The following is a 20,416-nucleotide window of genomic DNA, read 5'->3' as shown; positions in this document are numbered from 1 at the left end:
ATTTTATCTTTATATTTAAAAAAAAAATCAAGAAAGCAATGACTACCTCAACTAAAAATATTAAACTTATAGGATTTCTTTTGAAATAACTAAAATGAACTGTTTACACTTTTTAAAAATTATCCTCAGACTGTTTCTAAATCATCTGCACAGTCCACACTACTTAATAAAGGGAAGATTTTTCCAACAATTTGAACTTTTGTATTTCAGATTAAACCAGGGGATTCTCAATTTGAAAAATGGCGATTCCTCTTTCCTAAAAAGAAAAGTGAAAAGAGCCACAGCTGAGAGACTTTTCTGGGATCCACGACGGTGTCGGACATGTGAAACTTAGTAACCACAAAGACCCACGGGGGGGGGGGGGGGCGGGCAAAATTATGCGGATGTCACTTACTCAGGAGACACTCAGCTTTTGGAGGTGAGCTTGACTTTTGTTTTCACAAACTACTTCCGCTCCGGAGGCTGTAAGTCACAAGGTGGGCATTTCTCAGAGACAAACTGCCTGGCTTCGGCTCACACCAAAGACGCAATGATAAAACCTTCCCAGCTATGGATTTCTCAGCGTATTAACTGAGCGCCTGAATGAACTGAGTGGACTCAGCACACACTAGGGATGGAGTCAGTATGTCAAAAATTCTCAGACAAGTTAAAATTTCTGCAAATATTAGTATTTCCTTTTCTTACTAAAAAATTCACTGTGACAACTCCATGGATTCCACGTCATCTGTAAACATACTCACTTCTCAGAACAGCTTCTCAAGTGCAGGCCATCGTGTCTTAGTCTTTCTTGCTCTAGCCTAGACTTCTTCTAATTCTTCTGCTAGCATCCATATTTTTAAAAAGACAACGAAGAGCGCATATTGATGAAGAGAATGTCTTCGGAGGGAGAGGTAGTAGAAGACACCGTGGTGCATTCTACTACAGGCTCCCATTTTGGCCGGACTCTAAAAACAAAAGAACACTTTCCGGTGTGAGGCAGACAGACAAGTGAAGTGATGCAAAAGATGAACTTGGGAGTTGGCTGGGCTGTCTTTGTCAAGCACTACTCTACACCGTCACAGGTGTCATCGTATAACTCTGACCTCCAGTCTCCATGTTGATTAGTGAAAGGTGGAGCTTCTGATGGATGTTGCGAGTCTGAGAACTAATGGGGCATTGTACAGGAAGCACAGGGCATGCTGTTTTTCTTATTATATTAAGGTGTCAAATATGCATCTTTTAAAAACAGAATAATTCTGTAGTTGGATATAAATAACTTATTTTCCAGTTTCCTGGTTTGTAGCTAAGCAAACTCTAAGTCATGGAAGCCATAAAATAAGTATTATAATTATCTGTTTTATGATAATGTTTGAAAGTGTTTATCATGCTTGTTGACAATTGATAGCGAGTCTGTGACAGACTGCATTGTTATATTTGTATATGTACAGTGAACCCAAGAATGATTTGCCTAAAGTTGGTGTCACATATGATCACTTTTAGCTATTTTTGGTCAATAAAAACACCTGTGTTGATTATTCCTCCTCCAACATAAAGCCAAAAAAATCAATAGAAAAAAGAATGTAAAAATATATCACTATCAAAATATAGAATGCATTCCTTAGTGAGTTGGGGGAAACATAGATTGCTTCTGAGACAAAATTATGAACCCTATTGGATTTGATTATATACATTTTACAAGTTGCTTAAAATAATGCATTAGAAATGCTCATTAATTTTGATAAGTGTGTTTAAGTTAATTTAGTTTAGCAGGCATCCTTTAAACCTAGGGAAGAGTAATGCACAACTCTGAGAACTGAAATTCTGTTTAAATTTTGGCCAAATTCACAGAGACAAAAATTGGGATGGTGGTTATATGGGTTGGGGAGGAAACTGGGGAAATTTTAATCAAAGAGTACAAATCAGGTCTGGATATCTAATTTGCGGTTTGAGTGATATTGGATGCTAGTTGACTGGTTGATTGGTATTTGCTGTATGTTCAGACATAACAAAGTTTATTGTTGTTTGATATCTTCTTTTCTCAGACTCTGGCTTCATACCCGTGCTAAGGTTATTTGTGAACACTGTCTTCTAACAGTAGAATTGGTACCTGCTGACTATGTAACATCTATTTTCCTTAGCTACATAGATTGCTTTAAAACAAAGTAGAAAAAAATAAGAGAAGAGCAAGGCTATGACTTCTAAGTCTCAGGGTTGTCACTCTCATAGGTTTCACTGCAGATCCCGAGTCTTTTTCCTGGGACAGATGAGCTCCTCTGAACCATGGCCATACTCATTGAGTGTGTTATGTGTGGCCAAGGTTGATCTAGTATCTTGTGGCATGGAGTATAGGTGGGTGAATGACATGGAACTGAGTAGAAACGAAACAAACAGAATACTTGAATTGGCACATCAGAATGACTCTGTTGCCTTCATACAGTGTATTCCAGTGTTCAATGCTACCAGATGTCAGAGACATGGAGAGAGAGAGAGAGAGAGAGAGAGAGAGAGAGAGAGAGAGAGAGAGAGAGAGACAGAGACAGAGACAGAGAGAGAAAGAAGAAGAAGGAGGAGGAGGAGGAGGAAGAGAGGGAGGGAGAGGGAGAGAAAGATGAATTTTTAGTTGTGATTTATAGTGCATGTAAATATGATTTGTTTTGATTCCAAGCATGGAATGTGAAATAGACTTGTGTGGAGGTGGGCAGTGTTCGTCTGCTGGAAACAGACTTGTGAGAGATGTGGTGCTTGCCCATTAGAAGAGGAACTGCCTCTTGTGGGGGCATGGTATTGCCAGCTGATAAACATCCTAGTATGAACTCTATGCACAGGCCCCAAACCAGAGGCTTGGCTTTCCATTTTTGTTTTTTTTGCATTGTCCGAGTGTTCATTACTTGGCTTCAAGATGCTTCTAAAGTGAAATGCTCCAGAGAACGCTTTGAGGTTCCAGGTTCTGGCTGCTGCTCCAGGTTCCAGCTGCTGTAGTTGCAGTCACTTTTTTGGAATTACTGCTTTGCTGTTTAATGAGTCTGCTAGAGTCCTGAAGACAAAGATTGGAATCACTCCAGGGAACTGAGTCTAAAAAGGTCTACTTCTCCTGTCCCCATTAACCTCTTTTTTCTCCTATCTAGGGTAGGTGGGTTGGAAGGGAGGTATAGGCATTAAAGAACCCCAAATAAAGTAGGTTTGGAAAAGTTCAAAGCCAATATTGATTACTGCCAGAGTATGCTTAAAATTATACACTTATTTGAATTATTCTAAGGTTTTCTAAAACTACATCACAAATTTGAACAATGGTTACAAATCTCTATTAAAGAGGCTTTTATTATACTTCTGTCTCTGTCTCTGTCTCTGTCTCTGTCTCTGTCTCTGTCTGTCTCTCTCTCTCTCTCTCTCTCTCTGTCTCTCTCTCTCTCTCTCTCCGTATGTGTGTCTGTCTGTTTGTCTGTTTGTATAAGTGTATATTTGGAGGTCAGAGGACAGCTGCTCAGAATTGATTCTTTCTTTACACCATGTTGGTTCAAAGGGTCAAGTTCCGGCCATCAGACTATGTGGCAAGGTCCACTGAGTCATTTTACTGGCCCTAAAGATACTTGTATTATAGTCAACATAAATTAATTCTCAGTGACTCTTCTTATGTATGCCTAATCACATAGTCACCGTTGAGACATTTTCATAATATAGATGTTCACAATGAACGCAGACACACACACACACACACACACACACACACACACACACACACACACACACACACACATTCGTTCACACACAGCCTTTTCCTATGGTGGAATTGATTGTCCCATAGTGATTTTGAATAAACACAGGTGCACTGGTTAGTGTGATTATTTCTTCACTAGTCTCCATTTCCCATTTATAATCTTGACCCTGAGTTTTTCCTTTGAGTGTTATTAGATTATGTAAATCAAAGTTAGAAAACAAATCTTGAATCTTGGATTAGTGTTGCCATTGCAAGAGAAAGAACCCCTCTTCTCCCTCCGCAAAAAATGTTGGGCCCATTCAAATAAAAAAAATTGTGCCTAATTTTCAGTGATTAATATTAACCAATTGCACAATTTGCTGCAGTCAAGGCCAAGTCTTCAGATAATCTTCACAGCTATGAAATCATTGTATTTGCATGTAACTGACTGGATATATAGTGATCCAGAGGATGAGAACTGTGACTAATGTGTAATTCCATGTTTCTAAGAGTGATGCACATTGCCATGCTTTTTTTCTTAGTAACTGATAACTCCAGTTCTGTTTTTACTGAGGTCTGTCTCATTTACTATGTCAAATCTGAATTCTGGAAATACATTGAGAATGGTTTGCTTTTTCATAAGATAACTCATATAGCTGCCCTCCACCCGCCTCCCCACCACCATTTAGTGGTATATAAGGGGCTGACTTAAACTCTTAGGAGATGCTTTATCCATCTAGAAAACCTGTAGAGGAAAGAGAGATGTTAAAGTAACCCATTCACTTTAACAAGCTTGACTTTGAACTGTTAGCATGCACATGGGACCCTACCCCTCTACAACTTATTTGTACCTTGGTATCAGACAGAAGTAGGTCAGTAAACTTATAATGATGTCCTCTGAGATGATGGTACTTTTCTCAGGTATAAATATTGACTGTGCTCTGTACTCCTATGGGAGGAGATTACCAAGCTCTGAGTTAACAAGCAGAAAGGAAATAGTGACTTCCTGTGTTGGCTTCCTCTTTGAACTCAAGCACCTTGTTTTACATGGCCTAAGTCTTTTATAGCTGAAAACTGTTATTAACTAGCTGCTAAAGAAACAGGTTTTAACAGGTATTCATTAGTCAAAAGCACAAGGTGGGAATATATGATGGGGGTAATGGGAGTATGGATTTTGGAGTACATTGTTCTAGTCCCCACTGAGTTATTTGGACTCTAACTACTTAATTCTGTAAATCTGTATAATTTTAGTTTTTATGAGGAATAAATCTATCTGTAGAGCAACATTTTCAGTGAGGTTCCTTCCCTGCACAGTGGAATACACAGTGAAGCGATAATAGCCTCATTTTTAATTACTCTGCAATAGAAACCTTCCAAGGATGTTATGTGGAGTTAGTTAAAAGAGTAGGCCCCATCTGGTTTCAGGGAAATCGCTGGTCTCTTATCTTGGTTAGAGTCCCATGGATACACGACAGCTTAGAACTCACTACTTGCGACTCTGTAACTGCCCCAGAGGAGCCATTACAAAAATCATTTCAGAGTCTTCTCTGTAATAATCTCTCTGATCTCAGCATCTCAAATTTGCTTTCCTAAATTCGCCTATTCCCTTTTATACTTTCCGAGACTCCCTTCTTTGGGATCTCTGTGAGTCTACACGGCCATGGCTCCCTTCTGCTCTTCTGACAGACCTTTCTCAGTTGAGCTTCTAAGCACAAAAAACCATGTTCTGGGTTGATATATTTCAGTTAACAAAAATAATTAGCCAGAAACAGAGCTGAAGAAACTAAAAGACAAGGTAAGTACATTTGAGGCTTTCCCAGAACTATATGGACTTTGATGGATTAGTTTAGTTTTGGTGGTGGGTGGTGCTGTCTACATGCTGAAAGGCGTTTTCATCACTGTGTCAGATGTGCTAATGTCTCTGGGCCTATTAGAGTCTGGGGCTCTGTAACACTATACACTCAGTTGATGGACAATAAGCATCAGGACCAATAGATTTAATAAACCAGAAAACCAATCTATCTCTCATAGATAACTTCCTAGAGAAGTTATGGTGAGACTATCTAACAAAGATTATGATGTACCAGCCATTTAACAGTCATTTACTACAATAGTAGATACAACTGTAGCGATGGCTAGGCCTTCAGGCCTTGTTTTATGAAGGTTCAAGTGTTTTGGCTGAGGTTTGATGACATAAAGCAGGCAATATTTAGTTAACATATACTACTATGGTAGTTCTACCTCCTTGCAAGGGCACTAATTCTGATTTACAACACTTACATGGAATTATTACCTACTTTTAGCATCACTTTTATACTTCACTTATTTAGAAATATGTTTAATTATGCAAGGGAATGGAGATCATTTAAATAATTGTTCTTTAAGTGTTTATAGGAAAGAGTATGTGAACTAATTAATATAATTTCTTTTAAATTTCCTGATTCTTCTTTTCAGCCTAATATACTACCAATTCTGTAATATTAAAAAAAGGCTAACATTGCCAGGTGCAGTGATACACACCTGTAATATCAGCACTCAGGGAGGCAGAGGTAGGTGGATCTCCGTGAGTTCGAGGCCAGCTTGGCCTACAAAGCCAGTACAGGACAGCCAAGGCTACACAGGGAAACACTGTCTCAAAAAACAAGTAAAGAAACAAATAAACAAAACAAAAAAGACTAATATTATTTCACTGGTGCAATATTTCTCATCTTTCTCTGTTTCTGTCTCTTTATTTAGCTTTACATATATACTTGATTATGACGAGGGTATTATAGGGGAATATTTGGGAGGAAGAAGGGGCCAGGAGTAGTGGAGAGACAGGGGCGGGCAGGGAGAGAAGGAGGGGAGCTGAGGGAAATTATCTTTTGTGTCCTTCTTATTTAAGGTTACTTGTGGTTTCTTATTAAGGTTACTTGCGTTTTTCAAGGTGGGCTTTTCTCTTTCTGTAAGGAATGCTGTACACATTTGTATAGGCATTAAATTGAATTTTATGATTACTTTGGGTAATATAACAGGTAGTTCTTACTGTTCGTGAACATAGATTATCTTTTTATTTGCGTGTGTCATTTACATTTACTATTATTTTATAGATTTGTGTGCAGATATTTTGTCTTCTCATTTAAAATGATTTCTAAGAATGTTTTCCTGATATTATAAAAAGAATGGTCTTCTAATTTTCCTTTTCTCATGGTTTACTACTAGTGCACAAAATGCAAATAAGTTTTGTATGTTGATTTTGTATCCTTTCACTATACTAAAGTTATTAATTCTAATGGTAGATATACTGATTATTTTATGTGATATATATACACACCCATACACACACACACACATACACACACACACACACACACACACACACACACACACACACAATATCTTACCTATAATCACCAGTACTTTTAGTTCTTCATTTCTGATATCGTTGCCTTTTATTGCTCTCTCCTGCCTAAGTAGCCTGTGTAGCACTTCTGTACTGTTTTAATAGAAGTATTCTTATCTTATTTCAGCTCACAATTAAAAACTGTTTCTCCCCATTAACTGTGATGTTACCTCAGGTTTGTCGTAAGTGAGGTACAATCTTTTTCTATCTGATTTTGGGAGTTTTTTTCATTGATAAGAAGATGTGCTTAATCCAATTATTTTTGCATATTTTGAAATTATGGTATGATTTGTACCTCTTATTGTCAGTGTGATATTGCATTATTGCTTTCAATGGGTTGAATTGCACCCCATGTAAACATCCAACTCAGTCATGGTGTATGTTTGTTGGAATATGCTGTTACATTGGGTTAGTTAGCATTTTGTTGCTTTTATATAAGAAAGAATGTTGGTTTCTAGGTTTCCTTGTAGTAAAAACTCAGAGCAAAAATTGATGGAGAGGAGAGTACGTGGATAGGAGCACGGGCTAGAGAAATTAAGGCTCTTCTTTTAGAAGACAAACAGAAGTCCTGGGCCTTCCACAGACCTAAAGATGCCAGAGAGGATTCACGCAACTGGAATACAGCTCAAGGAGAAGACAGTATACCTGATGCTACTGAAGTGTGAGGGCTCATGAGAGATTCTTACACAATATGCTACAAATTATGTAAGCTTGAAGAGATGGGTCTGTATGAAGACTAAGTCATGAAGAAATAACCCAAGTAGATCACTAAAAAATATCGAGAATGAATCAATAATCACCAACTTCCACCTAAAGAAAACCTGGGTCTTGATAAAATCGCTGATAAATTTTATGAAATAACTCATGATAAATTATTATCATGGTGTCAATCATATTAAACACAAAGGTAGATTTAGAAGTAATTTGGCCTCAAAAGAAGCTGAAGTTCAAGTCGGATAAGAGGTCATTATTACCCACTGGCAGTGTGTGCAAACTATAACATGAAAACACTAAGCCCCATTCAGATCATTGCCAGAAAGAGGCAAGCACAGAATGGTTTCAGTAGAGTTTCATACTGCACATTATAAGTGATCACAAATTTGGGCATGTCACCCTAGTCTCATTCAAGTGTCAATGTCTAGGTGTTCCTAATTGTAAACATCAAGCTATTACATTCATTTGTCTCTTCATTACATAAAATGCTGATTTTCTTCACCAGGCTCCAATAGACACTTCACAGGTAGGTGATAAAACACAAAAAAACCAAGTATCTGTTTCCACTAGTTCTATAGCATGCTGGTAAAATTGTAAATTACTTTTCGTGTTTAATTAACTGGATCACTGCACTCCCAGCTAATTGCATTTCTCTGGCTTCAAAACCACTTGAACTTCTCTTGAGTACTTCTCTTTTTAAATTGAAAATAGATTCTTATGATTCCTAATGATATTCTTCTATACCCACAAATCGCTGCCTAGCCCAGTTGTCATCAGAGAGGCTTCACTCAGCAACTGATGGAAACAGATGCAGACAGTCACAGCCAAACAATAGGCAGAACTCCATTAAATGCCATGAGATGGGGAGAAAGCCAGTGTGGTCAAGGACACCAGGAATACAAGGGCTTGGTGTCAGCAAAGTGGGCTCACAGGGCTTCATGGAGCCTGCGTGAGTCTGTGCTAGGTCTTCTGCATATGTTATCTTTGTTAGCTTAGTGTTCTTGTGGGACACCTAACAGTGGGAGTGGGCGTGTCACTGACTCTTTCGCTTACTCTCGGAACCCTTGTCCTCCTTCTGGGTCACCTCATCCAGCCTTGAGGGTTTGTGCCCAGTCTTATTGTAACTTGTCATGCTGTGTTCAGTTGGTATGCCTGAGAGGTCTGCTCTTTTCTGAAGAGAAATGGAAGAGGAGAAGATCTGGGATGAGTGGGAGAGGCAGACAGAGGGGAAACTGTGGCGAAGATGTATTGTATGAGAGAACAAACAAACGAATAAATGTGAAAAAAAAGAAAATAGACTCTTTCCCCATGCAGTACATCCTCACAGTTTCCCTTCCTTCCAAATCTCCTATCTTCTCTACACTTCCCCCCTCTCCCAGATCCACTCCCCTTCCATTTCATCTTCAGAAAAGAGCAGGTCTCCAAGAGACGACAGCCACACAGGGCAAAATAAGACACACTAAATAATACATAGCAAAAGCCCTCATATTGCAGCTGAACAGGGCAACCTAATCAGAAAGTCCCAAGATCAGACAAAAGAATCAGAGATGTACCCTCTCCCATTGTTAGGCATCTCACAAGGACACCAAGCTTACAGGCATGACATAACCACGGGAGACCTGATTCAGACCCATGAAGGCTCTGTGCTTGCTGTTTCAGTCTCTGTGAGCCTATGTGAGCCTTGCTCAGATGATTCAGTTGATCCATGTTTCCCTGGTGCCCTCCACCACCTCTCACTCCTACAATTTTTCTTCCCCTCTCTCTTGAGGGCTCACTCATCTATGAAGGGAGAAACCCAATAATCTCCAATTTAGACTCTTTGCACTATGTCTGGCTGTGGGTCTCTGCATTCACTTCTCTCTACTGCCTGAGGAAGTCTTTCTGGTGATCTTGAGTACTTCTTTATCTTCTTTGTTCTTTTTCTTAAAGTTTAATTCATTTATTATTAACACACACGCGTGTGCGTGCACACACACACACAAATACACACACACACACACAGAGCTCATATTCACATGTGTCTAGTAGTCACTTGCCTGCCATGGTTCCCATTGGAGATCAGAAAAAAACTTAATATATATATATATGTATATAACTCTATTTACATCAGATTCTGTTATAGATGATCATGAGTCACCATGTGGCTTCTGGGAGTTGAACTCAGGACCTATGGAACAGCAAGTAGTGCTCTTAACCACTGAGCCATCTCTCCAGCCCCAGAGAACAACTTCTAAGAGCCGATGTTTCCTTTCACTGTGGGTTCCTGAAAAGGGTCCTCAGATTTGCATGGCAAGTGATTTTCATCGCTGTTGTTTCTGACATGCTAGGTGATGTTACTGGATCACCTTCTTTGTTTTATATTCTGCATACTTTTAAAAATCAAGTTTCGTTCTGCCTTTCTTTTTAGAAACTTAATGCTATTCTTAGTGTCTGAGTCGGTGTGCAAGATGTGAAGGGAATAGTTTGGCTTTCTAGTGATACTGAATTTAAAACATGTCTCTAGAGAAAGGCACTGCATGCCTGATTTCCTTCAAATGAAAGCAACAGTGAGTTAGCTTTGTAAATGTCCACTCTGATCAATCTATTCTTGAGTAAGAAAAAATTGATTCAGATTAAAATGAGAACAAAATTATTTCAGTATCATGGTAGAGACATTGGTCAATTTTGGGTAAAATAAGGGTAGAAATGGTTTAATTGGTAGATAAATTGGAGAGACATAGAGAAAGATTCACATTGGGAAACTTTACCACATCTAGCTATGTGCAGTTTCACTATTATGTTGTACACTGAGACCTTCATAAGGCATTAAAGTCTGATGAACTGCTTGTGCTCTTTTAGAATTACTAGGCACATTAAAGTGAGGGAGAGGAAATTACTATAGAAATACAATAAGATTGCTCATAAATCATTTTCACCTGCTCATCAAGTTGTATTATATTCAGTCCTTTATAGGCCTGTTTATCCCACTTTGTTAAAAACCTGAGGAGAGGAATTATAATGACTTCATTGTCTTACAGATAATAGACACTCAAAAGTACTGCTAAATTCAATTATGAATATGAGCATAGTTTGTGAACTCTAAGATTCTGTTGGGTATTATTCTGAAAAAGTGAAGCCTAGAAAGTGAAGGTAAAATATCTCCCAGTGCTGGTATAGACCTGGTGCTAATAAATCAGATTATAGGTTTTCCTTTGCTTTTTAAGGAATGCACCACACTCTCTGCTTAGAGAAGAAAATTGGGAGAAGTACATAAGGAACATTAATTTTGTTTTTATAATTTTATGTATATCCATATTTATGTGCATATTTTACAGCTCAATTTTCATTTTAAAGTCTTAATATAAGACTATACTATTAAAGTAATAGGATTTTCTGATGTTGCATTTAAACTTGGACATATATACACATATACATGCATACATATATGCATATATGTATACCTACATATACATACACATGATGATAATATGTGGAAGTTCCTTTAAAGATTAACAGATATAAATATTACAATACAAAGTAATAATTCACCAAAATATTTGGGAAAAATAAATTACTTCACATATGGAGCTGGAGCCATACTTCACATACTGCTCAGTGTTTAAGAGCACCACCTGTTCTTCCAGAGATCCTGAGTTTAATTTCAAGTAAACATGTGGTAGCTCACAACCATATATATATGCATATATATATATATCCCCACTTGTGTTATTACTATATAATGACTAATACCTTAACTACAGAAAGGCTTTAATTGACTTAACTGACTACCCTTATAGCGATGAATCTACATCCATTATTGGGAGCAGTTACATGTTTATAGAGCTAGCTTCAGTGTTTTGAAGATAAAACAACTATATCGGATTCCATAGATGAAGCAGAATAAATATTTATTATGCAACAGCTATTGTAATTGTTCCCCAAATCCCAAAGCAATTTAAAGTTGGAGTGAGGGACCTGGAGTAGAGAAACTTCTCATGCAATAGGGACAGTGTCCCATAGACCCAATACATATGTGTATACATAGTTATATATAAAATTATATATATAATTTTATATATAATACATAATAATATATAACATATAATATACAATGTATAATAATATATAATAATATATTTATAAGATAGTACATATTTTAAGCATATTGTATAAATAATAGTATTACATTATATTATATATTATATTATACACACTATATAATAATATATGATATGTAATATAATATGCATATAAATAAATAAAATATATATATAATATGAATAAATATATAAAATGTATATAATTTATATATACACACAGATTATATGCATATATATGTATATGTGTGTATATATGTATGTGTATATATTGGTGTATATATATGTGTATTTATGTACACATGTATATGTATATATTATATTATATATTGTATATTATTATACATTAAATATAATAGATATTTATGTTTATATATAAAGAAATATATATACTCATATAGCTATGTGTGTACATAAATTATATAGATTGGGAAATATATTACCACTTTAAGTATTTTGTAAGATGCAATTCCATACAGAACAATGTGGTATTCATATGTGGTGTGCATTTAATATATATTTATTTTACTTGAGTTGAGACCCTTGTGAATTGCTACATCAAAAGTCATCTCAGTGTTCAGAGAAATGGCTCACAGTGGCAAATAGTTTATCAAATTGATTTAATAAGTAGAACACAAGATCATTTATAATATAGTGAATTAATGTTGGTTACCAAAGATAAAAGGTTGGCTTAAGACATATTTACTACCTTGAATATTAGACTTTGTAGATACTACTAATTAAAATATGGTGATATTTTGTGACTTTGATCTGTGGTTCACCAATTTATAGCTCAGTTTACTAGTGAGTAACTAGAACGTGGAACCAACAGGGCTCAGTTTTCAGCTTAAAATTTCTAAATTCAAAAATATAAGGAATTCACAAATGTATTTCTATATATTTAAATTATTTTTCAATTTTAGAATAGTTTGAAATTTATAGGAAAGTTGTAAATAAAGCATAGAGGGCTCTCAGTACCTATAATCATGACTATTTGAATTTTAGTTTTTGGTTATTCAAATATCACTGTTTGACTTTGAAACATTTTAACATTTCACATTCTAAGTTACTCATCTTTGAAAGAATAAATTCTACCATATCATTTCTACAACTTCTTTTCTGTGTTTCTGTGAGGCATGTGTGTGTGTGTGTGTGTGTGTGTGTGTGTGTGTGTGTGTCTGTGTGTCTGTGTGTGATTTGTGTATTTTGGTGTCTGAGCACGTGCCAATCCTGAGCCTTTTCTGCTAAGTAAGTGATTATGTTTCAGAACTTAGGTTCTTTGGCATTCTCTATATACAACGTAGTTTCACAGACTTCCCTCAAATCCTTCAGTTTAATAATGCACTGCACTGAGTTTCTCCCAAACCATCTACCATGGCACAAAGCCCCACAAACAAACACACATGAATTCACTATATCCTATAGGCATGTTTATTATGTTGCTTTCTTTTCATTTTAAAGATGGCTGGTGATGAAATTATCCATGAAATTAATGTATTCAATGACTCAAGAGAGAGTAAAAAAAAAAAAAGGTAAATAACACAGCACCAATTGATGATCAATATTTTCCATTTTTAATTAAATATTAATTTTAAAAAGATTTTATTTAAAGTTGGGTGTCTGTGTACTCATGAGTGCATGTGCCTGTGAAGAGGCATCTTCCTCGAAGTGGTTACCAGCAGATGTAAATTGCTTGACAGGGCTAATGGGAACTGAACTCACATTCTCTGAAAGAGCAGTGGATACTCTTATTTGCTGAGCCGTTTTTCTAGCACCAAGGTTATATATTTAGATATAGCATTTAATAATAGTCATAATTGTCTGAATCACTGAGATACTAACTCTTTCTAGGTGTGTTTTATACTGAAGGCTCCCACTCTTTGGAATTAGTTAGCTGTATGTACATCTAATGCCTTTTCCTAAAATCACTTAGGTGTCAATGAAGCTACAGTACATTCTCAGATGCACTTAATTGGGTCTGTGGGACACTGTCCCTATTGCATGAGAAGTTTCTCTACTCCAGGTCCCTCACTCCAACTTTAAATTGCTTTGGGATTTGGGGAACAATTACAATAGCTGTTGCATAGTAAATATCTATTCTGCCTCATCTATGGAATCCAATATAGTTGTTTTATCTTCAGAACACTGAAGCTAGCTCTATAAACATGTAACTGCTCCCAATAATGGATGTAGATTCATCGCTATAAGGGTGAGTCAATTAAGTCAATTAAAGCCTTTCTGTAGTTAAGGTATTAGTCATTATATAGTAATAACACAAGTGGCCTGAAGACATACGGGATGTAATTTTTTCTCTTGTTATTTCTTTAAAAAGATATATATTTGTTACACACACACACACACACACACACACACACATACACACACACACACACGGTTGTAAGCCACCATGTGGTTACTGCAAATTGAACTCAGGATCTCTGGAAGAACAGGTGGTGCTCTTAAACACTGAGCCACCATCTCTCCAGCCCCATATGTGAAATAATTTATTTTTCCCAATACTTCGATGAATTATTACCTTGTATTGTAATCTTTATATTTGTTAATATTTAAAGTAACTTCCACATATTATCATCATCTTTTTTGTTATAATATATGATATGTGAAAATTTATGACATTTCCAACATGAGAAACATAAAATGAGAAAGAACCTCAAACCATGGCTGTCATTCTAGTTTGAGTACTTTTACTTGATGCTAAACCTATTTCATGTGTTCATATTTTATTGTGTATTGCGTGACCCCTTAACTACAAGTGCTTACCATGGTGATTAAAAGAAGCTCAAAAATAAGTAAAGTGTGTGGACACATTAAGTTGCCCTGGGCTGGAATCCATTAATACTGCGGGGAGAAGTGGCCTAGAAAGTCAAAGTTGATGTGTTCAATTAAAACCCTGCACTGTGTCTAGTTGCTGTCCTTGGGAAAGGGTATGAGCAAGAGAGACAGATGCTTCCTTCCCTTACATCTTTCCCACACAGGTGTGAACCAACTTAGAGTGCTAGGAGCAGAAGGGAACCAAAGACAGCAAGACCTGCTGGTTCAGGGTGGAGTTGAGTAGGTGATGCAATTTCAGCCAAGGAGGGATGAGGTCAGTGACAGGAGAAGCCATTCAGGTCACTTGAGATGCGTTGTCATGACATTTGTCTGGATGAGGAAGACAGCCTCCCTAGGCCTGGACTGCAAAATGATCTGAATCAAAGCATGGCCTGGTGAGTCAACATGCCTTCTTTCTTTTTCATTTCTCTGGACTGAAACTTCTGCTAATGTCTCTGATCCAGTGCCTTTTGAGCTATTGTAAAATCTGCTTGTAGAGAAATTAGATTTATCAGGTACTATTAGGTGAATGTAAAATCACTGTCCTGTTTCTCTGGGAAGTGTTTAATCGATGTCGTCGATTCACTATCGTGACTAATTTCTCTGCGGTTCCTGTTGACCATTCTCTGCTGTTGACAATAGGGTTTCTATAGACATGTGAACTGTTACCAGTCAGACAAGGGAGCAGTAATATGAAGGATTCCTGCCTCTTCCTGTCACTCCCTGCCTGTGGCCTATAGAGCTACTCCAGCATTCTATCTTTCTCCATTATTTACTTCTCTGTCTCTGGCCCTGTATTTGTCTCTCCATTTTTCTCCCTTTCTCCCTCCTTGCCTCCCCATTTCTCTCCTTCTCTGGTCGCTGTCCCTTTTTCTGATGCTCTGTTCTTAAAGTGGAAAAAATTACTAATATGTTTTGGACCACTTTTTTTTTTTACTTCTAAGATTGCCATTGAGTAAATCTTCATTCGTGTCTTTCTCTTCAAGGTTTCAATGTATTGCGTACTACTAAATATTAATCTATTGCAAAGGATAGTCCTATTTAATGGCATGTTTGACTCCTAATAATATTTGCTCAATGATTTTCTAAGCCAACACAAAACAACATATATCACATGTGCTGAAAATTTCCATCTATTTACCATGCAGGCTGCACCTTGTGACTGTTATGCTGGAGTCAAACCTAGTGGTGATTATAGAAAGAGTGATTTTATCATATAGTCAGCAATCAGCAACAAGTCCATTGATTGAAATAGCTGAATTCTCTTAGTTATTTTTCCATTAGAAGTTTCATGATGTCATGTAATGTGATGTTAAGATTAGAAGGTAGCTGAAGTCGGTACACAGGCTGACTTGTTTCAAGTTTTTTGCTTTCTGTTGATAGGCCCTTGACCAAAAGTAGTTCCAAGTTCCCTCAGTGTCATAGGCTTTCTATGGTCTGCATTTGCTTCTTCCCTAGGTCTGTTTGCCATCACACTCTCACAGAGACAGCCTCACATAAAATGAATATGCAGCCATCCTGGCTTCTCCTAACTGTGGCTCAGCTTCTCACATTACATGTGTCCACCCTCCTTTCTTTTCCAAACCCATGTGATCCTTTCCATGTTTCTATAGCTAAAATGTCCAAAACATTTTTGGGTCTTCCTTGGAAAATGTATAATTTTAACCTAAGGTATAGTATATAGATGTTTAGAATATTTCTATACGCACTTTTTCTGTATTCTGAATTGAATTGCCAACCTCATAATGACATCATCTTACATTATTTTTTCATTTACTCTTATTATGTTTAGAATGAGATTAGCTTTAAGGAAAGCTACTAAAAATTAAAACATTATAGCAGTTTGGTGCAAATTGATTATGTGTTTAAAGTGTCTTTAATTTTTTTTTTTAGTATTTAGTATCATGTCAATCTGGAGTTGACACATATATATATCTATAAAATGCAAAAGAATGATTTTTTAATCTCTCAAGGTTTCTATTCCAACCTATATAATATACCGAAAGAAAATGGATTTGAATCAGAAACATTTAACCCACCAACGGCACTCAATTAAGTATTATGTTACTATTGTTAAGTTGACTTAAGTAAATTACCAGATGAACTCCTATGCTGCAGAATAAAAGGAAGGAATGTTTCATTCTTTTCCAAGATTCGCCATCACACATTTTTTTGTGAATCTTGTCTGTGTAATGGTCTTGTCATAGGAACAGTCACACAAAATACTGAGTGGGCTAAAATATGAATATAACAGTTATGCATTTGATGCGGTATTAAATTTTAGCTTATTGCACTTACTTTTTGTGAGTAAATATTGATAAAATGCATAATTAAAAAGACTAATAGTTTGTGCAATATCAAACATAAAAAGGAGCATTATTTATAAAAGTCAAAGTTGCTAAAAAATTTTGACTAATGGCAACCACTGACTCAGAATAGACTTTTGTCTTTTTCTTCTTCATTGCCAGTATGCTAGGGAAGAGGAAATGAAGTAGTGGGTGTTGCTGGGTAATAAGACAGGAGTTTGGAAATATCAACTTAGGAATGTATACTCAACAACAGAAAGCATTTCTTTTAAACATGAGTCTGATATGGATAGATAGTCACATGTTGACAATGAGAATGCATACTTCCAACACACCCAGTTTTACTGTATTCTAATAACACACATTATTGGGGTTATCAATGTCAGAGATTAAAAAAATGAACCCTTTCTAATACATGAAAAATTATTTTTTCAGGTACTTTTGTACCACTTATTTTGGGGGCAGTGGATATGTGTCGTAGTAGGTCTTCCAGTGATGGCTGAAAGAGGATGACATGGAGGAAAATAACCAGACATTTGTTTCTGAATTCCTTCTCATGGGTCTTTCTGGATACCCCAAAACTGAGATCATTTACTTTGTTCTTGTTCTGGTTATGTACCTAGTGATTCTCACTGGCAACGGTGTTCTGATCATAGCAAGCATCTTTGACTCCCGTCTTCACACACCCATGTACTTCTTCCTGGGCAACCTCTCTTTCCTGGATATCTGCTACACAACTTCCTCTGTTCCGTCAACACTGGTGAGCTTAATTTCAAAGAAAAGAAACATTTCATTTTCTGGCTGTGCAGTGCAGATGTTCTTTGGATTTGCAATGGGATCCACAGAATGTTTGCTTCTTGGCATGATGGCTTTTGATCGCTATGTGGCCATCTGTAACCCTCTGAGATACTCCATCATCATGAGTAAAGGCGTGTATGTATCCATGGCATCTGTATCATGGTTCTCTGGTGGAATCAATTCAGTTGTGCAAACATCTCTTGCCATGAAGTTGCCTTTCTGTGGGAATAATGTCATTAATCACTTTACGTGTGAGGTATTAGCTGTCCTCAAGCTAGCTTGCGCTGATATATCTCTCAATATCATTACCATGGTGATATCAAATATGGCCTTCCTGGTTCTTCCACTACTAGTCATATTTTTCTCCTACATGTTCATCCTCCACACCATCTTGAGAATGAATTCGGCCACAGGGAGACGCAAGGCCTTTTCCACCTGCTCTGCCCACCTGACTGTGGTGGTCATATTTTATGGAACCATCTTCTCTATGTATGCAAAGCCCAAGTCCCAAGATCCGACTGGGGAAGACAAGTTCCAAACGTCAGATAAGATCATTTCTTTATTTTATGGGGTAGTTACCCCCATGCTGAATCCAATCATCTACAGCTTGAGGAATAAGGATGTGAAAGCTGCTGTAAAATACATACTGAAATGAAAGTACATTCAATAAAGATGCCGGTAAACACATGGTTTTGGGTGGCAAGCATGAGATTGATTCAGGGGCAAAACTGTGAGAGCATTTAAATTATTTATTTAGGAAAAATGGTGGCTACTTGGTTACCTCCCAGAGAGACAATAAGCCCCTACTGAAGAAGACAACATGCATTTAAGAAGCAGGGCCCAGAAACCCCTGAAATGGAGCTGTCCTAAAAGTCTCCTCCCTGAGGACTAGCTTTCATGGTACCAGCAAGCACCATGCAAGCTTCCTAAGGAGGGAGACAACCAACAGTCCTACTCAGCTATGATACCTATGAACCATTTCAACAAATAGCACATACAATAGTCATAAGGGCAACTAGTCACACACATGCCTTGGCTGCAACCAACAATTCTTGAATTGGACTTAAGACTCATCCAACAGAGGGAGAGCATGCCTGTACTAGAAACCAAGCTAACTACACAGAGCTAAGGACATCGTAACTGTTGAGGAGAATTTACAACCACTAATTTACTAAACCAGCATAACCTCTAGCAATAGTCTATACACATTTATTGTTAGACCAACAGATAAATGTAGCCTTCACTTCTCATCAGGGGAACTTTTCTTTCGCAACAGATAGAGACCACTACAGAAAACCACAACTAATAATATGCAGAGTTGTGGAACTCAGTTCCAATGGATGAATTCACCAAACACTCCCACACTTAAGGCTCAGGGAACTTTGCCAAAGAGGTGGCTGAAAGAGCCAGAGGACCAGTGACTTTGCTGTGAGATTGGCTCTCCTAGGAACATCAGAAGATATGCCTGTACAATCTTACCAACATGACTAGCCAATTATGAGATGAACAAGGAGGACACCAACAAACCCACCAAACTGCACAAGGAAAAGCTCATGAGGCCTCAACCCTTCACAAAGAACTGCAAGTAAGTTAGTAAATCTGGAGAGGGTTAGAGGGTCCTCCCCAGAGAAGAGCATGCCAGTTGGTTGTGTAGTTCCACAAGGTCATCCATAGAAATACACATACAAGTAGCATTATGTGGTCCAAACAGGTTATATTTAACAATATATGTATATAAATATACATATTTGCTAGTGATAAACAAATTTAATATACGTATATGCATAGGATAACAATAAGTAAAAAAAGGTCATGGATTTGAAAGTGAGTAAGTAGGAATATATGGGAGGATTTGCAGGGAGAAAGGGGAAGGATGAAGTGTTGTAATTAAATTATTATTTCCAAAAACAACAACAACAAACAAAACAAACAAACAAACAAACAAACAAAACAACAACAAAACCCCCAAACAAAAGAAATCCTTGCCTAGGGAGAGATATGCTCAGCTAGGTTTACTGAGTGCTATAGTTTGTTTCAAGCTGATCTCACTCAGACACCTGGAATTCATTATAATCCTATCCTTGGTAATGTGGAAGTAAGTGTATCCAGCGGGCTGTGTGGAAACACTGAGGAATGACTGCATACAAATTTGGGAAGCAGAGAGACTAGTACACAAATACTTCTATTCCCCAAACTCTAATAATTTTTTTTGTTAGATTACTCATTCTTTCAAAGCCACAGCTATCTTGCTAGTAATAAACAAATAGTCAAGTTCCTACTGTCATTTGAAGTTTTAGTAAGCTGGAAAACACAACTACAGGGCCAGCATCATAGTAAGTGAAACTCAGGTGCCATAGTGAGGAATCACAGTTACTATTTCTTTCCCTTTATTTATTTATTTTTAAAAAATATTTTATATATACATTTATACTATTACATGTATAGAAAACTACATACAGCAAGAAGGACCATGAAACAAGAATTATATATATGTTACATTTGTAGTGTTTTGACTATTTGTATTTGGCAGCCTTGAAGAAAACATCTTTCCTATCTTGGTGCATCTAAAATTCTGAATGTAAAGTAATATCTATCATAAGTCAGCTCCATTAACTTAAAACAAATAAGAAGGAAT

General features: G+C 36.9%; 1 protein-coding gene across 1 annotated transcript; it reads left to right on the top strand.

Moving 5' to 3' along the window:
• Positions 1-17,497: 17,497 nt before the first annotated feature.
• On the top strand, positions 17,498-18,436 carry LOC311599702 (olfactory receptor 13C3; the record flags this gene model as incomplete). The annotated part of the gene is made up of 1 exon (XM_084785703.1): positions 17,498-18,436. One exon carries the CDS (start codon positions 17,498-17,500, stop codon positions 18,434-18,436), a length of 939 nt encoding a protein of 312 aa, XP_084641829.1.
• Between the last annotated feature and the right edge of the window lie 1,980 nt (positions 18,437-20,416).

The sequence above is a fragment of the Acomys minous genome (assembly GCF_964271855.1).
Source record: "Acomys minous genome assembly, chromosome: 1".
Taxonomy (NCBI): Eukaryota; Metazoa; Chordata; class Mammalia; order Rodentia; family Muridae; genus Acomys; species Acomys minous.
This window is presented reverse-complemented; position numbering and strand designations above follow the sequence as displayed.